Below are 12,918 nucleotides of genomic sequence, written 5' to 3' on the forward strand. Positions count from 1 at the left end.
ATATTTAAATAAAATCAGTTTCTGTTACTCACCAATTGTTTTCTAAGCAATAAAATATTCTCCTCCAGAAGTTTCTCTTCAGTGTTCAGATAGCTGTCCTCCACTGTAAGGCAGGGTTTGTCCTCTCCCGCGAGCTCCTGACAGTTCAACACACTCCTGACCAGCAGCTCCTGTCTCTGTCTCAGATACTCCAGCTCGGCCAGACCCGCGACAGTCGCGTCCAGACGCTCTCGGGTTCGAACCCGCTCCACTTCACCGCGCGCCTCGCATTCCTTCCAATCCCGCATCAAGAGCGCACAATAATCCCTGGACACCAGCATCTCTGACAATTCATTCATTTACATATCCAGCGACAATAACGCTATGGAGATTCTTCTTAGGACCAAATTGCATCTGAAAAACACTTATGACATGGTCAGATAATTTCCATGTTTTAAAAGTGATCATCAAAACCCAAAAAGAATCCAACAATTCAGAGAAAAAATAACTTTTTATGCTACAGATATATGGCATTTAAACGTCTGTTGTCCTTGCTGAAGCTCAGCATAAAAAGTCCAAATCCACAGACAGAGCGATAGAGAGGGCGTTGATGTGTGCCGCTCGGATGATACAGGGATCTGAATGTGTTCTGCGGTGAGGAACTCAATCACTCACACACACACACACACACACACACACATACGGAGGAAACCCTGCTGCGGAGGATGCGGCGGGGTCCTAACGCCCGGCCGGTTCACTCCCTGCTCTACTGTCCAAGTATGGCAGTGTCCATTTTCATGCATGATGTATAAAACAACATTAGCCTAAGACCTGCATTAGATCATCTATATTACATGCACACCGAACTACATGCACACCCTTACGAAACAGAAGTTTATTCAAGTGTGCTATTAGCATACTTCTTTTAAACAAAAAAATAGGAAAGTATGCTTTTAGTCTACTTTTTATGTACTTCTCAGAAATGGGCTTTATGTACTTCTCAGAAATATACTTACAATGACATTTAAGTATACTTGACTTATAGCCTACTTAGAAAAAGTCTAAATATATTTGAGCTATACTTGTGTTCCTAGAATACTGTATACTGAATCCTCTATACTGTAGGGGGCGCTAGTACACATTTTCTGTACAGAATTTCCAAAAAACACAAGTGAAGAAGAAACCGAAACAACAGATGCTTCCACATGTAATCTAACACGATCATCAGACATAAAACAGCATCAAAACTGTGTAACGTTGATGTAATGTCGACCAATCAAGAGGTAATAATGACTGTCAAGCTTTGGGGTGTTGAGCGACTCTATCTACGTTTTGATTATCGTTCTGAATCCAATTCATAGTCTTTTTTTCAGCTTTTTGTTCAAAATGTTGTTAATTTCTTTTTTATTATTATTTATGAAACTTACCCATTTCATACTCTTATTCAAGTGTTTAAAAAAAAAAGAATGCATGAAGCTTGAATAAAATGTTTTTGTTTACAAGCAGATACCCTGTTCTTTCTTTTGGTGTTTTGTATGTTCAGATATTTATATAACAAAATATATACAAATTAATACTTAAATAGGGACATAGTAGTATGATGTAAAGTCCACTTAAACAAAACTTACGAGTAGACTTGCAGTATAAAACTACTAAACTAGTAGTTTACTAAGACTATACTTCAAAGTGTACTTAAAATGCTACTACAAGTATTTAATTAGTAAACTATCAGTATACCTTAAGTTCACTTTTAGTATAGTTGCAGTACAAGCTAAAAATATTGATGTAAACTAGTTAAAGTTGACTACTGTTATACTTAAAGTATACTTAAAAGCATACTTTTATGTACTAGAAAGTGAGCCAATTTAGTCCCAAGGAGTATTGAAATGGTACACTTACAAGTATACTACTAGTACACTGACATTTGTATACTTGCTACATGAAGTATACTTAAAAATATACTTGAACTTTACTTAAGTATACTTAATAAAATAAACTTGAAGTATACTACTTTTTGGTAAGGGCAATCATATAAAGTTTATTACTTTTCGATTGTTTAACTATCCTGCTAAACCAAAACAGGACAGGAGCACATTTTGTAGTACTGGCAGGTACATGAAAAATTTATATATGCATGTAAATACAAGCTTACAGCACCCTAAACCTAAAATGGCAAGATTTAGAAGTACTTTTTATTTTTTTTGTCTGAAAATAAATGTAATGTATTTTTTTACTAGTTTATCAAACCGTATTATGGTGGTACAATAGTAAGGTGATGATATCAGGTGCTATGATTACCATATTCATATAAACCATGATATTTACATAGTTTCTAAAAAAATATGGTATTACCTTGGTTGGTATCATGTCTAAAAGAACAGGAAAATATACAATATTCAAGGACACAGTGCATAATGCAGATATCATAACCTAATAAAATGTTTAATAACTTGCAATACAGATAATGACATGCATTTTGAATAATTAAGATTTTTTTAAGGTGTATTTCAAGGCACTCAAGTGGATGACTGCCCTCTACTGTTGTTAAAACAAAAACTTTGCAATAGTGCACTTCATGGACTATTGCTAGCAAAATATATATTTCTAATTTATTTATATTTATTATTTTTCCATTTAATTTTTCAGTTCGTCCAATAGTTAACTTTATAGACAAATCTATATTTTCTAGATGCATTTATGCATACAAGTAAAAGTCTGACATTTCACCAAGATGTAGGAGACTATATACTGACTCAAATAAAGAATGATCTAGAGGTTTTCTAAAACACGGATCTGTAAAACATATGTTTAAACATTACCGGTATTTATGGTAATAGACTCCACAGCTGCTTCTATAAGAGGCTGAAATCTCATTTCTCAACTAGCTCATTATTCAGACGCGTGGAGAACTCAAAACAGACAGATTTGTTTGAAAATGCATCTGTGAAATGGATCAAGAATTTACATATCAAGAACGTAACTGTTCTGGCAGATTTTAAGCTAATTTATATTTTGGATTCAAACACGTGGAAGAGACATTGTGTATATTTATCAGAATAAATTAGTCGCGCTCATAGCTCTGGCGGATAGACTCTTTCCACGGAAGGGGGTTTGCAGTTGCGTGTCTAATGAAAAACACTGCACCTCTCAAAGCCCTGTCCATCAACGTCAGCCAATGCCTCAGACAGTTTCGTTTGATTTGCAGCTAAGCAGGCGGTGAATATGTGTCAAAGAGAGAAGGAGACCTTCAGTAGACGGCACAAAGCTTAATCTCTCTTTCTAAACACGACAGGGATTGAGGAAATGGGATCCATGGCTGCTTCTATGAGGAACAGATGTTTGAAACACAGCTGGTGACCCTCTGAAACATTAGCCCTGGCCGAACGGTTACACAAGCACACAGATATACACACACGGTCACTGATGTGGAAAGAAAGAGTGGCTTAAGGGCAAAAATCTCAATAATTCGACAAAGTCTCAGGCTACGACTGCGGGACAGGAAGGGACCTGGGACATACATACTTGGATCAAAGGCTGTAGTCTTTGTGCCACCAGAATCAAATCTCTCAGACAAACAGGATACATCCTTCCTTTCATTGCCATTTTTCCAATATGATACAAAACCGATGAAGTGAGAAGTGTGCATTTGTCTCTATTAAAAAAAGGAACTGTTTTTTTTATAGCCAACCCTTGATTATTTTATGTAAATAATTTCCCATAAATCTGACCCAAAAAAAGCCAGACAATTTCCCTTAGACTATAGCTTTTGCTAGTACAAAGTCACATTTGTGCTTTAACCTAATCCAATCACTCCCAGTAATTACCTTATGAATTTTGTAAGGCCCATTAAACGAGAACAGGACCCCATTAGGACTGGCAGGAACATGGGGAATAAATTAATACATCAAAGCCTACTGCTCTACAGATGCCCAACTGTGGGGACAAATTGAGCAAATGTGCCGCGAGGATTTATGAGCATGATAGCAATCGTCACCCCTCACCTATATCTTATATCATGCTGGACACAGAGCGCTTTTATACAACTCATCAGTCATATAGATGTTATTACTTTGAATTTACACCTAAAGAAGGTGTTTGTTTTAGTATTCCTGCAGTGGTGGAAACAAAACTTGGAAAATGTTCCATCTAGAAGCCTGATGAAGCTTTGATGTCAAACGGATGCTGGGCGGTTCATGCAGGTGTCAATGTTGAGTCTGTGATTGTAATTTGAAAGGAAGAGCTTGTCTGTTCACCACACGCTGTGAGAAACTTCACATGCACTCATCAATACCGTTGAGAGATGCTGGACAAAACTGAAGGCCAGATCTTTGTTCACCAAATCCTTGAGCTTTCCCAATACTACAAAAAATAAGAAGACAGCATTTGAGGGTTAGAAGAAATTCTTATGAATTAATTCCATTTGTCTTTGTTCAAAACAAGCACTTTTCGTTTATACAAACTGAGGGACAATGACAAAATTATTGTCTGTGGCAATCGGCAGCATGCCTGAGATGATGTGGAATACCGCAGACAATATTTTTTGACTCGTCCCTCAGTTTGTGCGATTTTATCATACTAGTTGTATGTAAACATTTAGGTTTAAGTCTTGTGGTTACACTTCTAAAACAATGCTTATTTTAAAGGGGTCATATGATGTTGCGAAAAAGAACATTATTTTGTGTATTTGGTGTAATGCAATGTGTTTATGCGGTTTAAGGTTTAAAAAAAATGAAAACCCATTATAAACGAAGCATTCATTGCATCCAGTGGGGACATAATTATGGATTATAATGACTTATACTGTCTTTTTACGCGTTGCGCTGCACGCGCCGCGTAAACATAAAACCATGTCTGGATTTGTGATCGGAGAAATGACAAACATAAAATATAAAAACTCTTTAAATATAAAAAACGTACTTACAATCTGTGAGTCAGAACAGCCGGCATTGTACGCCACATCGTGACGTAGACATGTGGGGGCGTGTTAGAACGAGGCGTTTTAGGTAGGTGTGGCTGACTCTTAACTTTTATAAAGAATATCTCTTTGGATTTGAGACTTTAGTCTTTGCAACTTTACAGATCTTCTTTATGGACCAAGAGCTTGTAACACTCCAAAGAGAAAGGAAAAATTGAAATCGCATCATATGACCCCTTTAAAGGCCAAAGATTAAAATTCTGTCATTATTTCCTAACCTTTCACTTGTTCCAAACCTGTATGAGTTTCTGTCTTCTGTTGAACACAAAATAATTTAGAAGAATGTTGGTAATCAAATAGTTGATGGTATAGCATTTGACTTCCATTATATATATTTTCCCATACCATGGAAGTCAATGACTTCTGTCAACTGTTTGATTATAACATAATATCTTATTTGTGTTCAACAGAAGAAAGAAACTCACAAATTTCTAAGGTTTCTAAATTATTAACATGATCAAAACTTTGCTGAAAAACCTGTTGTACACTATTTTTTCCATGCCTTCTGTCATTTTATTGATAGTTTACACTTTTTAGCAAGCATATCTCTTCAGACGCCCGTTTTTTTTTTTGCTGTGAAATTTTTTACAGATTTTTATGAATGTTAGTAATATTTCAAGATGAATACTTACTGAAATAAAACAACTTTGGTTTACTTATCCATTATATATATATATCATTTTCAGTAATATCATGTTAAAATGTGACTCATCATCAGGCTTTTGATGAATGTTTATTCATACATCTCTTAATCATCATTGTATTGCACAACATTTTATGTTTTGCCTCCCACAATAAAAACTACAGAGCTGTGATCATAAAACTAAGCAAATATCATCTCTATAATAATAACAATCACACACACACACACACACACACACACACACACACACACGTGACCATGGACCACAAAAACTGTCTTAAGTGTCAATTTTTCGAAATTGAGATGTATACAACATCTAAAAACTGAATAATCTTTCCATTGAAGTATGGTTTGTTAGGATAGGACAATATTTGGCTGAGATACAACTATTTGAAAATATGGAATCTGAGGGGGAAAAGAAAAAAAAAAAAAAAGAGAAAATCACTTTTAAAATTGTCCAAATTAAGTTCTTTGCAATGCATATTACTAATCAAAAATGAAGTTTTGATATATTTATAGTAGGAAATTTGCAAAATATCTTCATGGAACATGATCTTTACTTAATATCCTAATGATTTTTGGCATAAAAGAAAAATCTATAATTTTGACCCATACAATGTATTTTTGGCTATTGCTACAAATATACCCCAGCGACTTAAGACAGTTTTGTGGTATGTTTTTTTTTCATCTGTAAGTCGCTTTGGATAAAAGCATCGGCTAAATGAATAAATGTAAATATAGCAAAAACCAAACAGCTCAGTTTAGCTAAATGGATTTCACACATTCATAGGCTTAAAATTCATGGTGCATTCATTCATGCTGTCACGGCCCATGTGCATTAATAAATCTACATTGCAGCTGTGGGCTTATCAACATCTCACATTCTAATAACTCTGAAATATCATTCATATCACATGCCAGTTTTCCTCCACAGGATAATCAAGATTAATACATTCATAGTTCAAGATAATTACTCTCTCTTGATTGATCAAAGTGTCCATCACAGCCTGGCACTGAGACATTAAACCACAAAATAAATATACCCATTTTTCCGTGTATAAATCAAATAATACGCAGAGCTGATTAAATCAAGCACATAGGATTTGACTGTATAATCATACTATGAAAGCATAACCTTGACTATTTTAAGGCTTCTTGCTCTCTCCGTTTCGGTTACTTGAGATCGGCCGTCCACACTTTCATCACACTCTCAATTACCCCGAGATGTGTTTACTCAGGACGACGTCTCTCTCAGCATCGCATCGCATCGCTCACACCATCAGAGGCGTAAATCACCATTTTCCTCGTCTTTGGCGGTATCCCTTAATCGCCTTAATTAAATGGCGTCTGTGGGTCCAAAAATAACTTGGACTTTCCAGCGCTCTAAAGGCCAGATCAAACAAACATCTGCAGAGAGCCCGTGAGGGTCTGCGGTAAGAGGCGGGGACCGGCGACGGCCCTCAGAGACTGCAGCAGGCCTCTCACAAACGTCACCGAAATAAAAGATGGACTCCATTAGGGCCTGACGGTTTAAGATCTGCTTCGTGTTAGGAAAACTGTGAGGCTTTCCTGCCTCCCTCTTGTGTCCCACTTCAATCCTGACTCTGGGTTTCTCTAAAGCTCATGGATTAGTATCCGCTTTCCTCAGCGTTGCTTGCCCACACTGATGTATTTCTGCTGTCCATCAGGTGAAAAATATAAACTAGATTAATAATACTCTCCATTGCCATATGTGAATTATGGATAAATGCCTACATATTTCAAGTACATGTCGGATTGTGCATGTCAAAAGTCAAACTGGTTCGTTTGTACTGACCATTTATTAGACTATATTACCCTCAAGAGTCAAATCGACATTTACAATATACTGCAGTGTTTTGCAGTAACTTTCAGTCGTTTTTTAACATTTTTTATTTCATACTTATGCATTTGGCAGATGCAACGTACATTGAATTCAAGGTATACATTTTATTATTTCATGCATTGCTTGGGAATCGTACACTGTAAAAAATTACCGTGAATTTAACAGTAAAAGACTGTAAAAATGCTACAGTACAAACTTGTTAAATGGTTAACGGTAAATTCCCCTACTATATACGGTGAAAAACTGTATTGGACATTACATGAATTGGACAAATTTTACGGTAGTATACCATTTTTGGAAGTGAAAAATACAGTATAATTTACAGTGAATAACCGTAAATTGACATTTTTTATGTTTTTTTGTTGAAATAACTATGTTTCTTCTTAGTTTTTTCTTATCAGTTTTGTATATTAGGGTTGTGTGTTACACCTAATGTTGTTAAATGAATGTTTATTGCATTATTTCAGTTTCATGTGTGTTACCGTGATGGTGTTTAGTGTTGTGTGAATGACACTGTGCACCTTCTATATATGTTATTACTTAAAAGCTGCTTGTGATGGGCTTTGGTTCATCATGTGACTTTCTCATCACCACCTGCATTTGGTGGTTATCAGTGTATTACAAAAGTACAAAACAGATTTCAGTACTTCAATAGGTTGGTATATTAACATTATATCAGTTAATGAAATTACGGTATTTAACTGTAAATTTAAGTTAAAACCGTAAAACCTAAAACGTTGCTACCGTATTTTTTACGGTAACATTCCGGCAACCACAGCTGCCGTTTTTTTACTGTAACTTTTACAGATTTTTTTTTACAGTGTACCTATGACCTCGATTTTGATAGTGGCATGAGCTACAGTTTGACTTACAGGAATGTTTAACAGTAACTATATAAATTTGTAGCTCCATTCCATTAAACATTTTAGGTAACATAATCAAATTACTTTTTGATTACTTTTGACCTAACTCTTGTACCAAATTGACATAAAATACAAAGAGAAAGAAAATATATTCCATATATTCCATGTTATTAACAATGTTCTGTGTAATTACAGCCACCTAGTGTTTGTGTGAACGAACTGGAAGACTTTCTGTATGTAGTGTCAAAGGTTTTTGAAATGAACATTTTAAATACGAAAAAGAAGAATTAGGGAGAATGCATTTGTGTGAATAATTTGTAATCATGTAATCAATAAAAAGTAAATGTAGTCTGATTAAGAGAATTTAAAAATATAATGTAATCTAATAACAAGTACTTAATTTTGGAATCTGATAACATAATCCAAATGACATGTAATCAGTTACCATCCAGCACTGTGTAATATATATGCATTCCCTGGGAATCAAACCCATGACCTTGATGTTGCGAGCACTATGCTCTACTGTTTAATTTACAGGAATGCTTTACATTAGCTGATATTAAATTACTGTGTTAACCAAACAGCTGCTGGTAGCAATTGACTTCCAAATGTTTAGTTACCAATGTTCTTCAAAATATCTTTCAAAATACTTTCATGTTCAACAGAAGAAAGAAACTAATACAGGTTTAGAACAACATGTGGGTGAACAAATGCAGACAGAATTTTCAGTTTTGGGTGAGCTATCTGTTTAACTACTAGCAAAAAGGTGCAATAGTAAGCGTTTCTATTTCCAAAAAAGTTATCACCTCAAAAAATAATCAATAATAATATAGCAATATCCAAATAAAAACATAAATAAATAATATAGAACCTTGAATTTTTTAATGAGTCTATAATGTGATCCTATAGAAGGAGGGACTTGACCCAACCTGAATATCATAAAGATTTTCACCAACAAGCAATAAACTACCATAGCAAAGCACTAACAACCACTGAGTATCCACATGTGACATCCTGGCAACCACCTAGAATACTCTAACAATATGGTGGTAAGTTCAAGAACAATTTACTTTTCTTATATAAAAAAAATGTCTAGTTTAGCTTGTTCACCATTAGAAACATGGCTGGGAAAGTCTGGAGCCCAATGAGAAACAGACATGCCACCAAGACCACTTTATTAGTGCCAAGTGATTTCAGATCTCACTCTACAGAAATCACTTCAATAAGGCCTGCATATGTTTTATGCTGTAAATATTTTACAGGGGTCTGGGGTGGGGTACCATAATCTTCAAAACCAAGCTGTCCAATTCTCAAGTCCTAAATCAAAATCTGTGCTATACGTTTCCATTGTTTCCAGAGCTTTCAATAGTCAACCATTATTCCATGAAAGTTTTAAAACTCTCTCCTCCAGTCCTGTTTTTTAAACCATTAATCAAATCACTGAAAATAGCACACGGAGAGTGTATTGTTCTCAGAGAGAGGCAGAAAGGGGTGGAAAATGAGAGAGAAACATTTCAAGAGTACCTAGAGACCACAAAGCATTCAACATTAATTCTATTTTGGACATTCAGTCTAAGAAACATGGAAAGAAGAGAGAAATAGAGCAGTTTTTCACAGTACCTCTATATCCAGGCCACATCTGGTCGATCCTATTTTGATGGTGAGCATCTTTCTTTCTGAACACACATATAATCAATATCCATCTCCAGTCTCTTTCCATCACAGGCTCCGTCTTCATGTGTATATTTTATCTGCCGCATTTCACAAAGGTCACCTGGAACGAACACACCTTAAATTTGTAGAACCGAAAAACAAATTACATGGAGGCTCCTGAGGACATGGCTTTCAGAAGTGGAAAATATCTGTAAAATTGGACAAAGATCTGGTTATAGTGGTGACAAACAACAATTGCGTTTCTTGGAAACACATCTCAGTCTTCGGAACACAACGCAGACAAATAAAACAATTGAACACTATCTCTTTGTTCTTCTTTAAGACAATTTGAGAAACCACTACATTTGCATTCATGGACTGGTGAATGCAAAAATCCCAATTCATGATAATTAGCATCCTGTATTCGTAGTTGGGACCCAGAGGGCGCAATATGCAGGGATTTCTTCTGTCTAGTTTTGGCACACTGCCTGAGGCACAGATCAAACACACAGAAAAGCAGCGTGTGTGTGTGTAAGAAAGCAGCAGGTATTCTGGGAAGGTATTATGAATAGTCTCAACCCCGCTTTTGTTTCTCTGGCTCCACCTGTAAGAATCTTTAGTGTCAGCGGTGCTGAATAATTCATGCTCTCTCAGACATATGCACACTCCTGTACCGCCATCAATCTCACCATCTTAGACACGGAGTAGTCATCCAAAACAGCTCTGATCTTCCTGCATGTGACTCATCTGATTTCCTGTTGAGGAATTACTTTATTATAACTAAATACCATGTCAGGACTGTCATATTGAGTTTTTAGTAATGCCTGTGAGATTGACAATAAACAACTATGTGTGGGAATAAAGACACATTTGATTCAATTCAGTTCAATAAAATTAAATTAAAACTTTAAGTGTTCTAGAGAGATACTGACAACAAACATATGGAAATAATGATGTATTTGATTCAGTTCAGTACAAATAAAATAGGTGTGCCAGAGAGATATTACCAATAAAGATGTCTGAAAATAAACATACATTTGTTTCGGTTACATTCAGTAATAAATAAATAAAAAATAAAAATAAAATAAAAACTTGAAAAGTTGGCCAGACAAATAACAATAAAGATGTGTGGAAATAAAGATACATTTTCAGTTTCAGTTCAGTACAAAAATAAAAAATAAAATAAAACCTTTAAAGAAGAGCCAGAGAGATATTAACAATAAAGATGGGTGTGGGAAAGATATTTTGTATTAATTTCAGTTCACTTCAATAAAATTAGAATAAATTAAAATATTTAAATAATAAAATAAAACCAAATATTCAATTCAATCAAGTGGTGTTTGGTAAAGCAATCATCACTATTAATATTGCATATAGTTAGCACAACAAATGACATGAACAGACACACTAAATTGCGAGTCATTCTTTCAGTTTGAACCAGCAAGCAACCATAGCAACAAACTGCAAACACTCTGAGCACCTTAGCAACCGTTTTTCTCTGTACAGCTGCTGAAACAGCTGTCTTTCTATGATGCTTTGATATGAGGGTTGAGGATAAAAGCTGTTGTACTTCCTGTCCTCTCAGCACGCCTGCCATCTCTGGCTCTGAGGATACGGCTGCACTCAAAGCAAACATCTGGAGACATCTGCTTCCCTCAGCCTTTACCTCATACAAAATCAAATGGACATCGGTGCCTTTGATGACGCCAACATAGACACAGAACACTATGCTATAGTGTAAAAACGACAGGCAGCTTATTGAACACTATACGTATTTGCACATCTTCAGGCACTTCGGCAGCGACAGAAGGGTTAAAATCAATCCTTTTTGCATTTTAGCTGAGTCAAACTCCCAGAAGCAATACGTTTACATGTCCAAACCATTCATGACTGCATAATTGATAATGGAGCATCATCACCTAAGGTCATCAACAGAAAAAACAACGTTTATTATGGATGTGTCCTGATACCACCATTCCCACAAATCAATGCTTTCTAACTCGCTTGTATCACTATGGCTGGAACAATGCGGCCGTCCTAGACTCGATCTGAGCCAAGGAAACTGTATGTCCATCCATCATCTGATCTGGCAGTGTGAACGCAGCCTGATTTCCATAAACACACACAGACAGCTTCCATCTGTAGCCCTCGACTGGACGCCAAACCTTACGCTGCATAATTAATCTCAGGCCGAACGAGGAGCCATTAGCAAACACATTGTAGCTGCAGTCGTATTTGCAGTGCGAGAGCAACAACAGAAGAGAATGGATGTTTTAAGAAAGTTTTTTTTTTAAACGTCTTCACAGCCTCACGGAGAATCCTTTTTGCTAGTGTCCAGTACCCATCCTCCCCTGCGGTTCTCTTATCCACTGTGGCTCCATTAAAACCCCAGAGCGAGATAATCAAACCCCTCCCAAACACCAATTAACATGCATTTAGCCCAGCGGCGCAACCCTTGGCCAAGAAATCTGCACTGTGTCCAAACAAACTCTCACATTTGACTAGAAGTTAATAGTCTCATTAAATAAGCCCAACTCCCCATCGGTGCTGAGATACTTGAGCTGCTGAAGTTAATGCAATCATCTTAATGCAATAATGGGACTATTTACAAAGGCATTCTTCAAAGTTGTGAGAATTCTTTTAAAATGCAATTAAATACATAAGCAATTGCAGTTAATTCCCACAAGTAAAATTAGATTGAGCTCATACTAACACTGAAACATACTGCACTCTAAACAGAGATTCTTTATTGGCATCTATGAAGTGGAACCAGTCCGTAGGTGCACACTGAATTCTGAATTCCAACCAAACAAGCCAAACTCTGCCATCAAAGAGAGTAAAAGCTCTATTGTGATTGTGCTTTATAGAGTAGCCAATTAAAAAATATTAGGAACCAGAAAGAGGTGGACATGACACTGGTGAGTGTCTCAGCAGGTGGAGG

General features: G+C 36.0%; 1 protein-coding gene across 1 annotated transcript in view; it reads right to left on the minus strand.

Annotated features, from left to right (window-relative positions):
* The window catches only part of LOC107589619 (dapper homolog 1-like), a 7,119-nt gene extending 6,465 nt beyond the window's left edge, over positions 1-654 (minus strand). The window contains exon 1 of the mRNA XM_016278120.1: positions 33-654. Within this exon, the coding sequence (XP_016133606.1) occupies positions 33-338 (306 nt within the window). The 5' untranslated portion in view covers positions 339-654. The remainder of the gene's footprint in view (positions 1-32) is intronic.
* Between the last annotated feature and the right edge of the window lie 12,264 nt (positions 655-12,918).

This window comes from Sinocyclocheilus grahami, unplaced genomic scaffold (assembly GCF_001515645.1).
Source record: "Sinocyclocheilus grahami isolate Dianchi unplaced genomic scaffold, SAMN03320097.WGS_v1.1 scaffold118.1, whole genome shotgun sequence".
Lineage (NCBI taxonomy): Eukaryota > Metazoa > Chordata > Actinopteri > Cypriniformes > Cyprinidae > Sinocyclocheilus > Sinocyclocheilus grahami.